This window comes from Podarcis pityusensis (genome assembly GCF_964106645.2).
Source record: "Podarcis pityusensis genome assembly, chromosome: 9".
NCBI classification, from domain to species: Eukaryota; Metazoa; Chordata; class Lepidosauria; order Squamata; family Lacertidae; genus Podarcis; species Podarcis pityusensis.
Genome location: NC_138034.1, coordinates 48,552,495 through 48,572,946, shown reverse-complemented (window position 1 = coordinate 48,572,946; position 20,452 = coordinate 48,552,495). Strand labels below are relative to the sequence as shown.

Genomic DNA, 20,452 nt, shown 5'->3' with positions numbered 1-20,452 from the left:
GAGGTACTCCTCTACAAATGGAAGGAGTCTTTGCATTCACAGAAGAGGCTTGGATCCAGTAGAGGCTTCCATGAACAGAAGGAGGAAGCATTTTGCACTAATTCCACATACAGCCTTCTACACCATCTCCTACACTCTGTGGAGCCCTCAACTCTCTGGAGAATATTTTTTGAGGCAACAGGAGCCTTCAAGAGAAGGAGAAGCTAGGACACAAAGCACCTCATTCCATGTACAGAATTCTGCTTACGGAATTCTGAATCCAACCCATGGTTTATCTTCAATTATTCCTAGCAGTGCTCACTTTCAGCTTTGGAAATAACATAATGTTACACTTACATTCCTGTTAAGTCATGCTGTGCCTTGCTGTTTACTGTTTAGAAGCTATGATCGCAGTTCCAGAAGTTTAGATCAAGAGTCTCCTTCAAGAAAGAAGAAATTTCAAACTAACTATGCATCAACTACTCACTTACTGGCTGGAAAGAAAGTTCCATCATCTCTGCAGACGAAGTCTGGTGACCTGGAAACAACAGTATTTTACATTCCTGGTGTAGATGTGAAGGTAAAAAAGCATGGAGGAAAGCTGGGAGATGTTGGTCTTTTCCTTGAAACAAAGGTGATCAAGTACAACCAAAGTTTTTTTTATCCCTTAACTCCTAATCTCAGTGGTGCAGCTTCAGTGATGCTGAAAATTACACATATGCGTTGAAGTACAAATCCTATTTTAGATAAGTGACAGTTATTTTGGGTTTACAAGGTATGATGCAAATGTGGATTGTCTGTTATTATAGTCTCCATAGTTTACAGAGCAACCTTGTTACCAAGTTGAAGTATGGAAACCTTCAAGATAAGGTAAATCCTGGAAATGCTAACCTAACCAGACAAACAGCTTTTAGGAACAATATATTGGGCTAGATGGAACTTACATTTTTAACCCAGCCTCTAGTATAAAATCAGTACGTGGCAAAACCTGGATTTTACCATTAAATAAGGTATCAGTACAAACCCTGAGATATATCTGCTGAGATGAGCATTCCATTCTAAAGCATATTATGGTGGGTAAATGCCTGGGTATTGTCAGTGTTTTGAGTGGATGGAAACTTCATGTAGTGAAAGTTAGGTTACATAAAGTGCTTACAAGGATGGTGCTTTTGCTGTTCTTGCTCTTCTGTAGACATGGCATTGGCAATGTACTGTTTGGGCATTTGTACCATGAGCCTTAAAGGCCATAAAATGCAGAAGATACCACCTGCGATATTTCTAGGCAAAACAAATACGCAGAGTTTCTAACACTATGGAATGCAAACTAGAGCCTGAACAAAGCCTGTTTATTTTCTTCTAAAATACACCGTCTTTTCTGTCTCTCTCTTTTAAAGAAAATACTCCAGGCAACACCCAGTAACAGTTAAAAATATAATAGATGATAAATCACAATAATAAAATTATCAAACTTGTATAAATGATATAAGGACAGCAGCCCAGAAACCCAACGCAAAGACAATAATTAGCTTTGAGAAATGACAGCTAGAATATTGCCAGTTTGGCAAGACTTTCTTCTAGTGCATTAGAGCAGTTTTGAATTGAAGATGTTTATGTTTCAATATAAAGCTTTGCTTCAAATAATAGGCTTCCTTCTTTTCAAAAATAAGTTTTGATGAAACTATTACTCTGCCTAGATGTGGGAACTGTGGCTGTGAATGCATAAATAGGCAGGGGGTTTTTTCATTTGTGGCACACACTGGTGATGGATCTACATTTTTCTTTCATTTCAGCTACATTATAACTCAAAGATGTTAAAGACTGAATCGCCAAATGCGTCCCGAGGGTCATCTCTGCCAAGAACCCTTTCCAAAGAATCCAAGTTGTATGGTATGAAAGATACTGCCATGCCTCCTGCCTACAGCAAAGCTAAATCTTTACTTCCTCCCCAACCCCCACCTCTCCCATCAGGTAGAGATTTCTTTTACATGCTGTACCTTTGCTTTAATTCTCTCCATACTGTGGAGTTCCATGCTTAGATCTAAATCTGCTTCATAGTTTAATAAAGCATCCTACTTGATTGATATGGTCATTAACTCCTAAAACATACTGATACCAGGAGTCCAGTACTATTCAATAATTGTAGTTTTTGCTAAAATTTACAGGATAGAAACTTCCCTGTACCTTAAAGACTCTCATCGATTTCTTGTTCTTTTTCTATTAGATTTTCTCTCTGTAGAAACTTTATTTCACCAAATAAAACTAATTTTCCCTACTTACTTTGCCTTTACTTCAGAGGCCTCGGCACTGAAAGTTGTGTGACTGAAGTCAAGCATTATAATATGACCCAGTCTACATACATATTTGCCTGGTTTGCCTGACACAGTGTAACCCAAACTGTGGCTTATCAGGATCATGCGAATGTGCAGATTTCTGGATAGGAGCTTGCAGCGGCTTTGCTCCTGCCCTGTTCTTATGCTAACCTTAGGTTTAATTTATTGTGTCTTCAGAACCAGAACTCAGGGTTAAACTCTCTCCCCACCAGCCACAAGCTAAGAACAAACGAAGAACAAATCACACTTTGTTCTTGCATGTTGTTTCTTATCTCGAAGAAACAGTAAATATGTGCTCCTCCTTTTTATCCGTTCTTCTGAGTGTAGTATGTCCTCAGCTGGGACTTGAGCTCCCCCTAGCGTTTGAAAGCGAGACTGCTGTTGCTGCAAAGAAAGTTTCTGGATTTCTTTCCTTCTGAAGTCTCAGTGTATTCCTGCCTTTACGTGAAGCAGATGTTTAGAGTGTGTTCTTTCCCTTGTCTTCTACTTCTCAGGCCTGTGCGTTATTATTTGCGTTTTTGTGTGAGTGCGTTGTGAGGTAACAACCCATGTCTCTGGTTGGTTCCTGATCTTTTGAGACTTGAGTGGTTTACTTTGTTTTCTCCTCAGTGTGGTTTTATCGCAGCCTTTTCCCTCCTCCTTACCAGAGACTTTCGCCTCACTCTTCGTCTCTACTTAGTTGTTGCTGCCTGTGAAAGTCTTACAGGATTTTTTTCTACTCCTCCCCATTTGTTCTTTTTTCCATTGTTCATTGTGTCTCCTCAGCTCCCTTGTCAGTCCCATCTGCTTTAGGCCGCTAGCTACAGCAGCAGTGAGCAAAATACTAACATCTAGACCACTGTGCTCATGTCCCAAGCATGTGTGCAGTCGGCACCTGCCTCACAATCTCTCTCATCAGTGGCTGCAGTGAGGCTACCTTCTTCCCTGCAGGGATTGGTGGGGGTGGCACTATCAGAAACCTATAAGGCAGGCCAAAAGGAACTTGACTTCTTCCTGTGTGGCAACAGCCACGGGTTGGGAGCAGAATGCAACAGTGCCATGGGGGACCAAGCTGCAAGCATTGGAGGGGAAACAGCAGTGGCAGCTTGTTGGAGGGGAGAGTGCTGAAAGCAGGAGTTAGCAGAGCTGAAGACAAAGCACTGAAATATGTTTTAGTTGAATCAACATGAAGCAACATTGTACATGGAAAAACCTCATGGGATTTAGTCCATTGGACAGGAGTAAATTGTCGTTTTAATCATCCAGAATGGTTTGAGTGATATTGACTTAAATAAACACACCTTGTATTTTAATTTGTACTCTAATTGAAATGGTTGAATTAGTATTCCACTAAACGGTTTTTTCCTCAAACTTTTCAGCCAAAGGAAAAGGAAGTGGTGGTGTAAAAACAGCAAAACTATACGCTTGGGTTGCACTCCAGTCCTTGCCAGAGGAAATGGTGATTAGCCCCTGCCTGTTAGACTTCCTAGAGAAGGCCCTTGAAACAATCCCTATAACTCCAATAGAAAGGAATTATGCAGGTACCACAGGTTGTTTCTACCACATCTTTTATTTTATGATCCACTTCCATTAAAATATTCCTTTCTGTTTTAATGATATCCTTGGTTCTTTTTTTCTTTTCTTTTTAGCTGTCACTTCACAGGATGAGGATATGGGGCAGTTTGACATGCAAGACCCTTTGGAAGAATCTACAGCCTCCTTAGTATCTTCATCAACATCGGCATATTCATCCTTCCCTGTTGATGTTGTAGTTTATGTAAGAGTCCAGGTGAGGACATGAGTTACATATTGAGGGCAGTTCATGTCCCATTAGAGTCAATGGCAAAACTGATAGTTATTTGTATGTGTTACAAAGTTTTTGGAAATGTTTAAAGGGGGAGAACTGACACCTTAATATCTTGATTTGTTACATTGTATCCCACCCTTATTCCAATGAATTTACAATACAGCTAAATCCTAAGACTGCGGAAACAGCTAGAGAGGGGACAGTCAATCTGTGCACTTAGCATAGTTGTCCAAATTATAATAATCCATGCATCTATGCTAGCACAGATAAGAGCCTAAGACAGGCTGATTCATGTGTCATTCTTGTTATGTGAGAAGTGTGATAAAGCAACCTAAATTTCTTGATTTGCTCTTATGGAAGTTGTCCTCCAAGCATTTCTCCCACAAACAATATCACTTTGGTTAGTAGAGGATACTAACCTCCTTATTCCTTACTGTTTTCTCCCTGCTGTCAAACTTTATATGGTAAGCTCCTTGGAGCTGAATGATGTCTTCTCCAGTGGGTGCTATGTCACCGCCAAGTGGCTATCATTATAGTTCACTCGCATAAAGGCATAAAAGAAAAGTTAACAGAAGTTGCTGGTAGTTGTTCTGTTCTGATTATATGGTTTGATATGTGTCCTAAAAATGTGTTTCTCTCTTGTTCAGCCTTCACAGATCAAGTTCAGCTGCTTACCTGTGTCACGGGTAGAATGCATGTTGAAACTTCCCTCCCTTGATCTTGTATTTTCTTCGAATCGAGGGGAACTAGAAACTTTAGGTACAAGCTGTCCTACAGAAAATGCTATGCAAAGTGGATCTAAGATGCCTTCTAAAACTGTCTCGCCAGGTAAAAAAATGAAATTAAAAAATCCTGTTACATTTCTAGTTATTCAGAGGGGCTGGATTAAACCGACCAGCGGGCCACATTAGGCCCTGAAATGGACTTTGGACATGCCTGCCTTAAACCATAGGTAACACTAAGGTTTGTCTGGGTTCAGCTAATTGAAAATGGAAGCTTTTTATCTCCTGTGCAAGAGGAGGCGAGGGATGTGCATGAGTCTTGAGGCTTGTGCATGTAACACTGAACCAAAGTATTCAGTGCATTGTTATTTCCTCTTTGGAAACATTTAAATGTTTAAGTGATTTACTTTTTTAAGAAGGGGGAAACATCTCTTCAATCTTCCTTCTGTTTCTCCAGTTATCTCCTCACTGTCAAAATTTAGATTTAATATCCCAAGGGCAACATTCATCAAAATTTTGTTTCTGTTGTCCGTAAAGCACCATGTACACATAAATAATAATTTGTTGCATGTATCAGAATGGGAATTTGAGTTGTAGATTGTTTTGTCTCATGTAAAGCTACTTTTTTAATTTGAAGGAAAAAGCAGGTTTCTACGTTGCATGAGAAGGGACGTGGGTGGCGCTGTGGTCTAAACCACTGAGCCTAGGGCTTGCCAATCAGAAGGTCGGCGGTTCGAATCCCTGTGACGGGGTGAGCTCCCATTGCTCAGTCCCTGCTCCTGCCAACTACCAGTTCAAAAGCACGTCAAAGTGCAAATAGATAAATAGGTACCGCTCCGGCGGGAAGGTAAACGGCGTTTCTGTGCACTTCTCTGGTTCACCAGAAGCAGCTTTGTCATGCTGGCCACATGACCTGGAAGCTGTACGCCGTCTCCCTTGGCCAGTAAAGCGAGATGAGCGCCACAACCCCAGAGTCGGCCACGACTGGACCTAATGGTCAGGGGTCCCTTTACCTTTTACCTAGAATATAGTCCTATTTGGGCATTATACTCACAAGTAAGTGGAATATGTAAGTGAAAATAAGCGCAATAATGGAGGGAAGCCGTCTACAATGCAGAGCTTGCTCTGCCCATGAAGGCTTCCAGCGTGAAACAGAATCTTGAAAAGGCAGGTTTCTACATTGCATGAGGAGCCTCTGTAAGTATAGATGCTCCCTGCTGAATACCTGGAGGGTTATGGGGGGTTGAGCTAACATACTCAAATCCCTACTCATGGGAGTATAACTCCTGAATTGGGCTCATATCTTTACATGTCTGTATCATCATATTTGATGGTTCAAATGGAATAATCAAGAGAGAGCTCATGGCTGATCTTTAGGATTGAACTAAGGTACATGTAATTTATTTAATCTGTGCTGTTTTTTAAATTCTTTCATTTTGCACTATAGGTTCATCGCCTGGACTGGGCAGTCCTTTTGGCAGAACACGTCATAGTAGTAGCCAGTCAGATTTGACAGGCGCTAGCAGCAGTTCTTCAGGTCTGAGCTTCACTGCCTGCATGTCCGATTTCTCTCTCTATGTATTTCATCCGTATGGAGCAGGGAAGCAGAAGTCCAGTGTGGCAGGATTGTCTTCTGGATCAGGATCCCTAGGTAATTGCAGAATATAAAATTTCACAAACGTGTATTGGTTGTTCTTAAGCTTTGGTGGGGCGGCTGTTCTTAGAGAAATACAAAAGAGTTTCTGCAAAAAGTATTTTTCTATTGCTATGAAAAGCTAATCATTTCAATACATGTGGACGTACATTAAAGATGCAGTTTTCTGTGTATGCATTTCATAGAGTTCATGGGTGTGTTAGTGTCCTTTCCACTAGTATATGCAAAATCTTTCCTAGCTGATTTTTACAATTTTTTTAAAGAACAAATGAGATATATAGCTGCTATTATCAACAGTTTGTGTTACACAGCCCAAAGTGCCTATGTCTTTTTGTGCTAAGCTGAAATATGCAGGCACTAGTAAGAACAACTTAGGGTGCTTCAAAACAAGTGAAAACTGTTATACTGTTCCTTATGGTTTCAGGAAATGTAGATGAAGAACCCTCGTCAGTTACTGGTCGTAAAGATTCATTGAGCATCAATCTGGAGTTTGTAAAAGTTAGCCTTTCAAGAATAAGGCGTTCAGGAGGTGCTACCTTTTTTGAGAGCATGTCTGCAAGCAAATCTGCAAGCAAAATGGATACTACATTAATAAACATATCTGGTATTTATCAATCTTGTTTAATGTTGGACCTAGTCCACCATGCAGCCTGGTTGTATATGCTCCATTGCATTTATGGGTGTAACAGTAATTAGCATTGTTTTCTTGCGATATTATATTCTACCCCTATTTTCATCTCACTTTTATGTACCGTCTTTCTATATTACTATACACAGTTTACAAGCTGAAGAAGCAACAAAATATACAACAAAGATCATACACCGTATGACAATCTGATCCAGTACAAAAAGAATCATAATAAAAACATAACTTGCAAATAAACAACTTGTAGCAAAGTAATATTCAGTAATCCACTAGAGTATAATAGTACACAATAAAATTAAATATCAGCATATAATAATTAAATAGAGATTCAGTTTTAACAATTACAATAAAAAATTACTAAACTGTAATCAATAAAAGTAACAGCAAGTCAAAATGCATGAAATACAACACACACAAAACCGTGTAAAAGGATCAAATTGAGAAACATAGACACACAACTTATAACATTATTTTTAAACAATAAATCCCTGAACTCATCTTCTTTCTTCCCAGCTGCTTTGGCTGTTTTTAAAGTTGTGGTCTAAGAAAGGCTCCTAGGCGGGGCAAGGCAGGTAAAAAAAGCCATTGCCTGGTGCATCATGGGTGCACAGCTCATTTTGCATTAAATGAATTGATCAACAAGCTTTTTAACAATGAGACTCTGCTGCAGTTCTGCTGGCACAACAGATTTCCATGCACACAACGGAACTTCCTCATCCTGTCCCCTCCATTCCCTGCCTTGGAGCAGACTTTGGGTGGAGAAAAGGGAAAGGAAGTCCTGTTGCACAAGCAGAACTCTGCTTGCACAGCATTGGATATGGCCTGTGCTCGTATCATGTCATCAAGTTGATTTTTTGACAACATGGGCTTTGACTGGAGCTGTGACTGAACTAACACAGTTCTGGATGTTGGATGCATACAAATTCTGTGAAATCTACAGTTATCTGCATCACAGACAGGATAAGGCCTGATTGTTTAGAGTTACACTTCCTGTTCATGAGACGTTCTGCTAAAATGCAGACAAGACCCGGGTTTGCCTTTGAACATTTTGCTTGAATTAATTTTGATTTCGAGCCCCATTCAATAAGCATGATTTTTAAAGAAAACGTGAACAATTTACAACTTATAAGATTACGGCTAATATTTGCCTGCAATATGTTATAGTTGAAACCAAATATAATTACACTCTAAAAATGTGGGTCTTCTAGATGTGATTGTGTAAAGCCCTAGTTTTCATGATAGAGATAATACATTGATAAATAATTCATAATTTGAATGAATTATGGGCTCCTTCTCAACTATTTCACTTGGCATCAATGTAAAATCTGAATTATCACCATGAGTAGAATCCAGAGCCCTTCAAACTACTCTGGGCTACAGCCTGTTCAACAGCTAACATCCCATCATCTTGCTGCTCTCACTTAGTTTTCTGGATAACGAAAAGATAGTGAAACCAAATGCAACTTGCCAGACCTCTTGGAATTCCCATGGTTTTGGATAAACTGAGCTTCTGATCAGAGTAGGGGATTTACCCAGGGTGAAACACCAAAATCCAATGGGAAAACTTGAAAAGATGGCCTTTTCTTCATACCAACACTTGTAGTATTTTATTGAACAAGTTATTTAGTGTTTTATTATTTCATTGCATTTTTTATGTGTTTTATTATTGTAAATAATTTTGGGATGCCTCTGGTTGTGTGAAGCGATATGTAAATATACTATGTAAATATAATTAGCTAAACTTACTTTAAAAGGAGGAAAGCACTTCGGAGCATATTGTTGCACATCCAGTTTTATTACTTATTTTTTTAATTCTTTTATTAGCTGTGTGTGATATAGGATCTGCTTCCTTTAAATATGACATGAGGAGACTAAGTGAGATTTTAGCATTTCCAAGAGCCTGGTACAGGAGGAGTATTGCAAGACGCCTCTTTCTCGGGGACCAAACAATAAATCTCCCAGGTAAGTGATTAAAAAAAAAAATCCACATTACAATGTAGAGAATTTTTAGCTGTTGTACTTTGCTCATTTTATTATTTATTTATTTATTCATTTATTCATTCTTTTGCTGTATTTCAACAATATGATTAGTTAATATTGTGAACACTTTTTGTGGTGGGGTCTGGACTGTGATGGAAGTAAATAGCAAAGGTGTTTTAATATATGTATGATTTGTCTTGGCCTTGAATCTGAACTTTTTTAAAAACAGGGTTCACTCTTAAGCTTATATCCAAGTATGGTGTCCCGCTTGCACAACATACTTTCATTTGTACAATGGGGCTTTCTCTCTTCCCTTCTCTACCCCATCACACATACCCAAGATCTGCCCTGGGAGGTTGGGGGACCCTCTAGAGCAGGTTTGCGTGGTGGGGAGTGACTTCTGTGCACACACTCTGGTGCACTATTGGATCCCACCCTTAGTAATTCATTAATTTGATATAGGATGGGCTGATAAAAAATAAGGTCACATTGGAGAAACGCATGCTTTGACAATCTGATAACATTTGCTTTTGGCTAATAATAGCCTGCCATTCAGTGCAAAGAATGGTAACGTATGCTTTCTTTTATTTCTCAGTAGCATCTGGCCCTGGGACACCAGATTCTATTGAAGGAGTAAACCAGCACATGTCTCCTGAATCATCGCGAAAAGCATACTGTAGAACCTGGGAGCAGCCAAGCCAGTCCGCCTCATTTACGCACATGGCTCAGTCTCCTAATGTTTTCAATGAGCACAGCACAAACAGCAATATGTCACCTGGAACAGCAGCACATAACTTAAAATCTCCAGCTGTTTCAAGATCCAGGAGTGTGTCAGACTCTTCAGTTCCCCAGAGAGGTACAAACATCATTCTTTGCTTTTACTGGTTTAATTCACATGCTACTGTGTAATAGTATCTTTGGGTCATGCCCTATATCAATTATATTTATAGCGATTGTAATCTTAGTATAATGGTATGGGGTTGCTCGTGCGTAAGTTGCCGCCTCTCCTGGCTATGTTGCCTTGTTAAACCTTTCTGTCTGGACAGCCCTTCAATTCGTGGCTGCCTCAGTCGCTAGCAGAATCCGTCAGTGGGCGTTTCTTAAACCTTTTCCAACATAAAAGTTGTTTGACACCCAGTCTCCTCCTACTTTCTCTGCGCGGAAGTCTTCTGCGCAGGGAGGGCGTGGGTAGCGGAGGACCAGTGCTCTCCCCGCTGGTGTCCGGTGAAGAGTCTGGGAGCCCTCTCGCCGATTCCCCCATCTGCCCCTCCTTATTCCTGGTGTTGCACTGAATTGCTTCCCCATCTGCTGAGCTGCCTCTCTCCCTGCTGGGCCCTTCTCCAGCATCATTAGAGAGCCTCCCCTCCACCTCTAGCTCCGATGTCAGTTCCCTGACACTTAGCATGCAAGAATTTAATCAGCTATGACAACCATCATGTCACTATCATCAGCCACTGGGAGATGATGTCATGTTAGCCGTTCCTTTGAAGCCAAATTTGGAAATTGATTCAAGTCGTGTGGACTATTTCTGCATGAGAACTCTTTGCTTTTAGCCACTGCTGGCGTTGGTGTAGAGATGCTCCACAAGATCATACAAATATATAATGGTAAGAAGTTTTTCCCCCGTGAAGTCATCACCACTACTGAAACGTTTTCTAACAAAATTCACATAGTAGTGGAAACAAATTGTATCTAAAACCAGCATGTCATTATTAGTTTTTAATATTAAATTTACAAAGTCTGGTGATGTTTTATTCTAGATACTGTCTCAAAAACATCAACTCCATTTAATAAGTCAAACAAAGTTGGAAGTCAGCAAGTGACACCATGGGAAACACTGGTTGTGTTTGTTATGAATTTGAAGCAATTGAATGTCCAAATGAACATGAGCAATGTAATGGGAAATACTACGTAAGTAAATTTCTGATTCCTGTAATCAAAAGAAATCGTTCAAATATGTGTGTATGTGTGTGCGACCTTTTCTTCTAGTAGTCTAAGTGAGATGCTTGAAACATTTCTCTCATTGACAGAGTAAGAGATCAATCGAAACAGAATGTATATAAAGAATGGAGAATATTTAAGGAATATCTAACAAAATTATTGTAAGAATAAGAATCTCCTGGCAGAACTAAAGTGATTCTTGTAAATAAAAGGTGGAAATGATATTATGTTTGGATGTACGAAAATAATTAAGTTAATTTGAGACTGCATTATAAAGGAAAGAATAGATACAGTAAATGAAAATATTTGGAAGTCTTTTTTAGCTAATTTACAGTAATGGTTTTGTTCTTTTTTGTTAGTTTGTAAAGATATGGCATTTGCATATGCAAAATGTATAGTATTTTTCCCCCCTCTTTTTCTCTCTTTTATTATATTCTTTCTTTTTTATTTTCTCATTTTGTGTCTGTATTAAATGTTGTTGCATTTTGAAGGGAGAAAAAATATTTTTCTCTAATTAAACATGTTAACCTTGCCAGTAAAAAAGAAAAAAAGGGGGGAAAGAAACATTTCTCTCATCTAGATCCATAAATATATTTCCTTTCTAAAATTTAAATTTTGGCACTCAACTTTCCTTGTTTTTTGTTATGCCCACGTATGATTTTAAAAAATGAACATTTTCCATAATACTTAAATTACTTTTAAAGTTTTAAATGCTTTTCCCAACTTTTATTTTTGACATACGAGAGGCAGAGATGGCATACAATGTATTTTTCTCATTTTTGTCCCTGTTTTAGGTGGACTACTAGTGGTTTGAAAAGCCAGGGCCGTTTATCTGTGGGCAGTAATAGAGATCGGGAAATTAGCATGTCAGTCGGTCTTGGGAGGTCACATTTGGATTCTAGAGGTGGAGTGGTTGGAGGTACCATAGATGTTAATGCCTTGGAGATGGTGGGTAAGTTGGAATGTCTGTGTGTGTGTGTGTGTGTGTGTGTGTGTCTTTCTGTGTGTGTGTGTGTGTGTGTGTGTGTGTGTGTGTGTCTGTATGTGTGCATGCACACAATAAGTCAATCATTTGTTTTGATTTTTACATGTACTTTTCCTTGGCAGAGAAAGGCTATAATCCAGTCTTCAAAACCATAGAAGTTGTATGGCTTTTAATGTGAACGTTAGCCTGTTATTAAAACCTCTCTTGTTGAAGTTACTGGGCCTAAGAAATGCACAACTTTGGCTAGATTGTGTCCAGTTTTTGCCTGGCAGCTTCCACTGTGCTGTTCAAATCTTGAGCTGAATTCTGTGGCACATTTCAGTTCTTAATAGCAAGAAACTGTCAGTTGCCCATGCTCACTAGAAAGTTTGCTGAAAGTAGAGAGCAGGTGTGCTACAGAAAAGCAGCTGTCTGAGGCAACCCAATTCTCATATTGCAAGTGATCCACTCTCCTACTGTCATCCGCAGCTGGGAGAGACCTCAAATCTTATGACATGGATTGGGCTGTGTATTGGCAAACCATGGAGGAGAGACGGGCCAGATACTATCTTGTTCCCATTTAATGCAAATGTTGTTGTTTTTTAGCTCATATTTCAGAACATCCCAATCAGCAGCCAAATCACAAAATTCAGATTACCATGGGTTCTACTGAAGCACGGGTTGATTACATGGGGTCCAGTATCCTAATGGGCATTTTCAGTAATGCAGACCTTAAACTGCAGGATGAATGGAAAGTTAATCTCTACAATACTTTTGAATCCAGTATTACTGATAAAAGGTAAGGTTTCTTGCCATATCTAATGGTGTACATTTCTGCTCATGTGGTTTCTAATCAAAGCTATTTTTAAAAATTGCCTTCTTAAGCTGTTGTCCCATTTCTACTGTAGTTGTTACATTTATATACATTGACTATCCTCCCATTATAACCAAGTAAAACAATATGAATTCACAAGGGATATTATCTCATTTAAATGTTTCAGTGAGATATTTGTCCATGGAGATTTGAAGTGGGATATTTTTCAAGTAATGATTTCCCGATCAACCACACCTGACCTCATCAAAATAGGAATGAAGCTCCAAGAATTCTTTACTCAGCAGTTTGATACCAGCAAGAGAGCTTTGTCTACATGGGGACCTGTTCCTTATCTTCCCCCAAAGAGTGTGGTCCATGTTGCAGAGAAAAGCTCACACCAGCAATGTATGTATTGAAACTGCTTTAGCCCATTTCGTAATTAAAAGTTTTATATTCCGATTTCATGATATGCTTGAACAATGTTTAATAATTTAACTAGGGGTGTTAGTACTGCAGGTTCCAAAGTCTCAAAAATGAGATGTTGTGAGCAACTCCTGCCCGGCTAATAATAATAATAATAATAATAATAATATTTTTTATATATACCCCGCCCATCTGGCTGGGTTTTCCCAGCCACTTTGGGCAGCTCCCAACAGAATATTAAAAATAGAATCAAACATTAAAAACTTCCTTAAACAGGGCTGCCTTCAGATGTCTTCTAAAAGTCAGATAGTTGTTTATTTCCTTGACATCTGATGAGAGGGCATTCCACAGGGCGGGCGCCGCTACCGAGAAGGCCCTCTGCCAGATTGGCTTGAAATAATACGAGCTGTTTCCTAAGAATCAGGAAATAGCTCTGCTTGGCAGCCCACCCACTAAGTAAGTCCCCAATTCATAGGCTGACACATTTCTCAAGCATCTCCCACCCCGCTTAACCTGGCTGCTACTGATAATGTGGTAGCAAGTGGCTGGGCAATCTCTTTCCTCCTGATTTTAGAAGCCCTTGATAAAAACTATACAGCCCAGAGGCTTCTTGCATAGGAGCATGCCGGGTGCAAGTAGTCCTGGGATAATATAGTTTAACCAAAGGCTACTACCGTATTTTTTGCCCTATAGGACGCACTTTTTCCCCTCCAAAAATGAAAGGGAAATGTGTGTGCATCCTATGGGGTGAATGCAGGCTTTCGCTGAAGCCTGGAGAGCGAGAGGCATCTGTGCGCACCGACCCCTCTCGCTCTCCACACTTCAGGAAGCTATCCACAAGCCTTGCGCGCCCGGCGGGAGTTCCCGCGGGTGAGCAAGGCTTGCGGGCGGCAGCCTGCAGCCCGAAGCATGGGGCGGGCTGCAGAGCACCCTCGTGCTTCGGGCTGCTGTCCGCAAGCCTCGCACGCCCGACGGGAGGTCCCGCCGGGCGCGCAAGGCTTGAGGCGGCAGCCTGTTCTGTGGGCTGGGGTCGGGGGAAGCTCGGGCTTCCCCCGCACCAGCCCCGCGGCTGGGGGGGGGGAATATATTTTTTTTATTCATCCCCCCCCCAAAAAAGAGGGGTGCGTCCTATGGGCCAGTGCGCCTTATAGGGTGAAAAATACGGTAATTCAGGGCTTGTTGGGACAGTGGAGGGAAGTAGAATTATTTGACTTGCATTAAAATACAAAGCAAAGGAGAATTTACAGGTTGTAATGCTCACCTTATATTAGATGTGAGTATTGTGAGCCTACAAACCTTGTATCTCCAAGCCCGGAAATGTGTATCTCAAAAACATCTCTATTTTTAAATGTGTGTGTTAAAAAAAATATATGTATCCTGCTGTGAAAACCCACAAGAACTTTGGCATAAGTCCTTTGAGGTGAAAACTCATTTTTCTTTTCTACAAACGGAAGGAGTTTTGAAGCACAAAGTACTTCTAAACATCCAATCTACCTACATCAGCATTGCAAGGCACAAAAGATGAGCAAGCACTTTGCATCAAAAGAGCCATACTACTCAATCAAAATAATACTTTATTTTGGGCAGACTACCCATGTCTTAAGAGAGTGAATTGGTATGCAGAGTACCAGTGTATGAGAAAGTGAAGTGGTATGCAGAGTTGTAAAGTGCGTGCTCATTCTTTATGCCTTCGTTTTTGATGCAAGTGTAGATTAGATGTTTAGAAGTACTTTGTTCTTCAAGCTACTTCCTTTTGGGTAAAAGAAAATGGAACTTCACCTCAAAAGACTTTAGTCCATGTTCTTGTGGTTTTTCACATCATGCATTTTTTAAACACACTCATTTAAAAATGCTATTGAGATGCATATTTTTATTTAGTAGTATAGCTCTTTCTATGTTTATATATGGGGATAATCTAAGTTTTATAAATCTACGTAGATAGTTTCAAGAATCCGTTCATACCATTGCTGCTGATCTCTCTGCAATAAATGTACCCTCAGCTTTGGAAGAACCTGACCTAAGTATATATAATTAATGTGTATATTTCTGGATAGGCTCAGAAGTTTTAGATTCCCGAGAGAGAGAGACAGAGAGAGGCAGGGATTCTATTAAATAGATATTAATGCCACTTTTTCTTCTGTGTGCTTTCCCCCACAGTACTGGATGCAGCACATCATCGTCATTGGCCAGGAGTTTTAAAGGTGGTGTCAGGGTGCCACATATCCTTATTTCAGATTCCTTTACCGGAAGATGGAATGCAGTTTGGAGGCTCTATGAGCCTGCATGGAAATCACATGACATTGGCATGTTTCCATGGACCTAATTTTCGTTCAAAATCATGGGCTCTGTTTCATCTTGAAGAACCTAACATTGCCTTTTGGACAGAAGCACAAAAAATTTGGCAAGAAGGTATCAAAACTTATTTCTCCTTTCTGTTTGTAGATATTTTTTATCCTTTTAAGTTGTAAATTCTACAAGCGCATTAAGTGCATAGATCTGGGCTGGACAACTTCATACTCTGGGCTGACCTCTTGGGCCAAAGCTTGGCTGCATGTGGGAATCATCAGACCAATGAGTTTATAACCCAATGACTACTCAGGAACAGGAGAAGTTTTTTCCATGACTTCTTGAAGCTAGATGAATTGTGGTTGTGGTGTGACAGTCTAGTATTCTATGAAGCTAGTGATTGCATGTCTATATACCGACAAGAGTCTCCAGACAAAGGAAAATACCAAATTAAATCCAGTATCTGATACAATACATGGTGGGAGTTTTTCTCTACTTCCGATTATTGCATACATGCTCTGTAATTATGCAAACTACACTTTTTTTGGTTAAAAATTACATTCAACATGATTAGGCTCTTCATTAAACAAATAACCATGTTTTTAAACCACCCCACCCCTCCAGGTTCTAGTGAACATTCTACCTATGTTGTGCAAACACTAGACTTCCATTTGGGTCACAATACTATGGTCACAAAGCCATGTGGAGCCCTGGAAAGCCCAATGGCAACCATCACCAAGATCACAAGGAGGCGCCATGAAAACCCACCACATGGAGTGGCGAGTGTGAAAGAATGGTTCAATTATGTTACAGCCACAAGGAATGAAGGTGAGGCCTTCTATCACATTTCTGCTTGCTGATCTGGTTATTGCTGGTGGAATTGCATGAATTTACAATTCAAAGTGAAAGAAGGTGGGGCAGCAGCATACTAACCACATAGGACTACAGAGTTCAGCAGAACTTTGCTGAATTAATTTCAGTTATAGTATCTGAAATGATCTGTGAGTAGCAGTGAGAACAATCCGAAGCCCAGTGAAATCAAAACATAGCTCTACTTCCTTTGTATTTGCAGAGTTGAACCTTCTCCGAAATGTTGATGCAAACAACCCAGAGAACAGCACAACAGTGAAAAGCTCTAGCTTGTTAAGCGGATTCAGAGGAGGCTCCAGTTACAATCATGAGACCGAAACTATCTTTGCATTACCAAGGATGCAGCTGGACTTTAAATCTATTCACGTTCAGCAGCCACAGGAACCTTTATTGCAAGGTAAAGTGTGATGTGTTATACCTTCTGAACTACAAACCTAATTCATACCTTATGAAAAGTTAATTGAGTATTATTCAAAATCTGAGATAATCTGGCATAAAAGCATTAAATATATAAACTGTTTTTGTGATGAAGACCATTTAGCAATCCAGTTCAATAGCTGAAAAATTAGATCAGTTCTAACTGTTTAATCCAAAGGAAAGAAGAAAGGAAAGTACAGTGGACCCTCTGGATATGAACCTAATTCGTTCCAGTGGTCCGTACCTACTCCAAAAAGTCTGCATTTAGAGGCGCTGCTTCTGTGCACGCACGTGGTGTGATAGAGCACTTTTGTGCATGCACGTGCAGCGAAACCTGGAAGTATACACTTCTGGGGTTGCCACGTTCGCAACCCAAAAGTTACATTACCCGAAGGTAACATAACCCGAGGGTCCACTGTAGTAAGTCTGCTGTCACTCTGATCCCACAAGCAATGGCATATATACCATTTAATGGGCTTCCTTGACACCAGTTGCACTGCACTAGTGTCCTATTTAGAACTTCTGCTCTGTGGGCCTAATTCGGCTCACTAGAGCTTCTCATTTGACCTGTAAGGCCATTTCACCCAAACTACAGCTACCTGCACTACACCTGACATCAAACATTGCATCTGGAGTGGGATTAGGTAAAGGAGGTTTGCTGGCATCACCAATAAGCTTGATCAGTGGGGCCTGCAAAGCCCTATACAAAACCCTAGGCCAAGATTGAAAGAGGCTTCTGAAAACCCAAATATCAGAACTTTAGCTTAATTTTCAAAAGTCCCTTTCAAAGCACTGCTTAAAATACCACTTTGAAAATGGATTCTGAAGGCCCCTGTGGGCAAAATAGTCACGTGATATAATTGTGGTATCAGGTGACTGGCAGATGGGTGTCTCCACCCCACTTGTCAGATTCGACCTCCGAAGGGCAGGAAAGATAATCTGGTCCACCGGCCAGATCCAGTTCCCAGTCCTGGTTTAGAACTTCTGTTTGGAGATGTAGTGCAGAGCAGTAGTTGTAATATCATCTTGAAGCCAGTGTGTGCCTGCCTCGCCAAGGCGAGATGCCAAATGTATCAGTAGGATTTTTATTTTAAGATCACGCTGCAAATGATTAGCACTTTTTAAATACTAGCGCATTTTAACATTTGCCATTAAAAAGTTTGCATGCAAATCACCTTTGCCAAAATTATAACATTTTGTTACAGATCCCAGTGCTAAGCCAAAAGTGGAGTGCAGTGTTGTTACAGAATTCACTGATCACATATGTGTAACTATGGATGCTGAGTTGATAATGTTTCTGCATGACCTGGTATCGGCTTATCTTAAAGAAAAGGAGAAAGGTATGTAGATCAGTTTCGGGATGATTTGGAAATGATACACTTCACAAATAGTTAATGAAGCCTAGCACATTAAAATGAGCATTTTTTTAACTACAGTTTATTACAGTTAAAATACTATATGTAAACATGCCTTGTAATTATATTGCTTTTATTGTTATATTGTAAACCGCCCTGTGAGCTTCGAGTGAAGGGCAATATAGAAATTTAATGAATAGTAATTATACTTAGGAACGTCTTTGGTCATTACATTAACAATTCAATCTGCATTTAGATTTTAAAGAAATCTAATATCTATGCCTTATTGTTTTTACCCTTTTCTAGCCATCTTTCCACCACGTATTTTTTCTAGTCGGCCGGGACAGAAAAGCCCCATCAGTGTACTTGATGAGAGCTCTGCTGAGAAGGGAGCAGAAGAAAGTATTACTTACACTACTGTGGATTGGAGAGAATTTATCTGCAATACATGGCATCTGGAGCCCACACTCAGGTAAATGAGTCATTCTGTTTGCAGTAAAATTGGGAAAATTGGAATATTCCCACCCTTCTAGATTGGTTCTACATAGTGAGAGAGAAACAAGGGAACTTTACATTGCAGTGTGGAGTGCTTCTGTTTAGTATTGCAGCCACTTCATTCTATTCCCCATTCCCTAATTTTTTTCCTCTCCCCTTCTCAGTGGTCATGTTTATTTCATTTGCATGTTCAGTTATTGACAATGCTAACATATGTTAACTTTTAGATTAATCTCCTGGACTGGAAGGAAAATTGACCCAGTAGGTGTTGACTACATTCTTCAGAAGCTAGGCTTCCATCATGCAAGAACTACTATTCCTAAATGGCTTCAGCGTGGGGTCATGGACCCACTGGACAAAGTTCTGTCAGTTCTAATCAAGAAGCTTGGCACTGCACTACAGGATGAGAAAGAAAGAAAAGGAAAAGATAAAGAAGATCACTGAATTAACAGGGCAACTGAAAGAACCCAGCAGTTTTTTGCTACTTTATTTAAAACTTGATTGACGTTGTGAATAACTGTTTACCGTGGTGTACATGATGCCATTTTGTATTCAGTCTAGTACTACATGACCAATGTTTGTGAAGAAAAACTGTAAAGCTGCTGTTTAGCATTCACAATTGTATTATGTGCAATATTTTGCATCTCTAAGCTACAGATTAACTGTGAATTTTCATAACTTTTATTTGCCATAACACTGAAAAAACCCTTTTGGATAATGTGATTCCCTGAATGGCTTTTTCTTGTCAATGTAGATTGTATAAATTCTATATGTATTTAATTTATGGAACCGTGATTGCTATAGTGCTAAATCATTTTAAGTTTGTTATACTTGGAATAAAAATTAATGTCAACACGCTGGTCTTTTTATTATTATTATTTTTAAAAAATGTTATCCTGGGAGTGCTGAGAGTGAGGCAGGCAGGCGAATAATGACAAAACTGTTAACACTAAATTCAGTGTGATCAGCATTTTGGCCAAAGCATTCATGGGATTTGCCTACAGATAGTAGCTTTGAGAAGTTGGCTGTGCTGTGACAGCTTCCTAAATAATCATTTACAATGAAGCAAACAAGTCAAAAGAAGCTGCAAGTCTCAGATGGAGAGTTGAAATGAGAACTCAGATGCCACACCCATGGCCTCCTGCAGCTCTAGTACTAAGTCTGGACTTACTGAAGGAACTGAAAGTACATCTCCCTTGAAGTCCAGAGGAATGAGGAGGAGGGAGAATTTGCCACTTAATCCCACCCCCTTGGCCTACAACTCCCATGATCCCTAGCTAGCAGGACCAGTGGTTAGGGATGATGGGAACTGTAGTCTCAAAACATCTGGAGGGCTGAGGTTGAGGAAGCCTGGGGTTGAACCAATCTGGAAGGGTGAGGACCTGCCTCCCCTTGGAGATACAGAAGATTGGCCCAGACAATGAATCCAAGGGGATAGGTAACAAATCGGAATACCCTCCTGTGTCATGAACTGGCAGGTCAACGGGGAGGAAGAAGGGGGTCTTTACAAGGGGTGTAGCTGGGACTGGGGAAGCAAGTGCTCTCAGTGTGATGGGAGGATGAAGAGGAGATTGGGGTCAGTGCATAGGAACCACAGCTGCTGGACCCATTGCCAAAGGGCCCCCTGTCTGCACGAAACACAGCAGGCTCTGAGGCTTAGGGAGCAGCAGGAAGGACACTCCAGGAGGCTGAGACAGGCAAGAACCACAGCCCAGCTCCCATATGTGGTGGACCTGTAAAAGAATAAAAGTGTATTGGGAAATAATTCAGAATGAATTGAAAAAAATGTT

General features: G+C 40.2%; 1 protein-coding gene across 11 annotated transcripts in view; it reads left to right on the top strand.

Moving 5' to 3' along the window:
* The window catches only part of BLTP1 (bridge-like lipid transfer protein family member 1), a 105,324-nt gene extending 85,809 nt beyond the window's left edge, over nt 1–19,515 (top strand). For 7 of the 11 annotated variants that reach the window (XM_081021842.1, XM_081021839.1, XM_081021843.1 and 4 more), the window contains 19 exons: nt 379–559; nt 1,770–1,947; nt 3,668–3,829; nt 3,938–4,077; nt 4,743–4,923; nt 6,265–6,468; nt 6,896–7,075; nt 8,942–9,079; nt 9,693–9,953; nt 10,858–11,008; nt 11,833–11,990; nt 12,609–12,801; nt 13,004–13,221; nt 15,397–15,648; nt 16,150–16,353; nt 16,598–16,792; nt 18,018–18,152; nt 18,474–18,639; nt 18,890–19,515. In XM_081021842.1, the coding sequence (XP_080877968.1) occupies nt 379–559; nt 1,770–1,947; nt 3,668–3,829; nt 3,938–4,077; nt 4,743–4,923; nt 6,265–6,468; nt 6,896–7,075; nt 8,942–9,079; nt 9,693–9,953; nt 10,858–11,008; nt 11,833–11,990; nt 12,609–12,801; nt 13,004–13,221; nt 15,397–15,648; nt 16,150–16,353; nt 16,598–16,792; nt 18,018–18,152; nt 18,474–18,639; nt 18,890–19,106 (3,514 nt within the window). In that variant the 3' untranslated portion in view covers nt 19,107–19,515. The remainder of the gene's footprint in view (nt 1–378; nt 560–1,769; nt 1,948–3,667; nt 3,830–3,937; nt 4,078–4,742; nt 4,924–6,264; nt 6,469–6,895; nt 7,076–8,941; nt 9,080–9,692; nt 9,954–10,857; nt 11,009–11,832; nt 11,991–12,608; nt 12,802–13,003; nt 13,222–15,396; nt 15,649–16,149; nt 16,354–16,597; nt 16,793–18,017; nt 18,153–18,473; nt 18,640–18,889) is intronic. The other 4 variants (XM_081021840.1, XM_081021845.1, XM_081021841.1 and 1 more) reach the window with 2 other exon arrangements.
* Nucleotides 19,516–20,452: the final 937 nt, after the last annotated feature.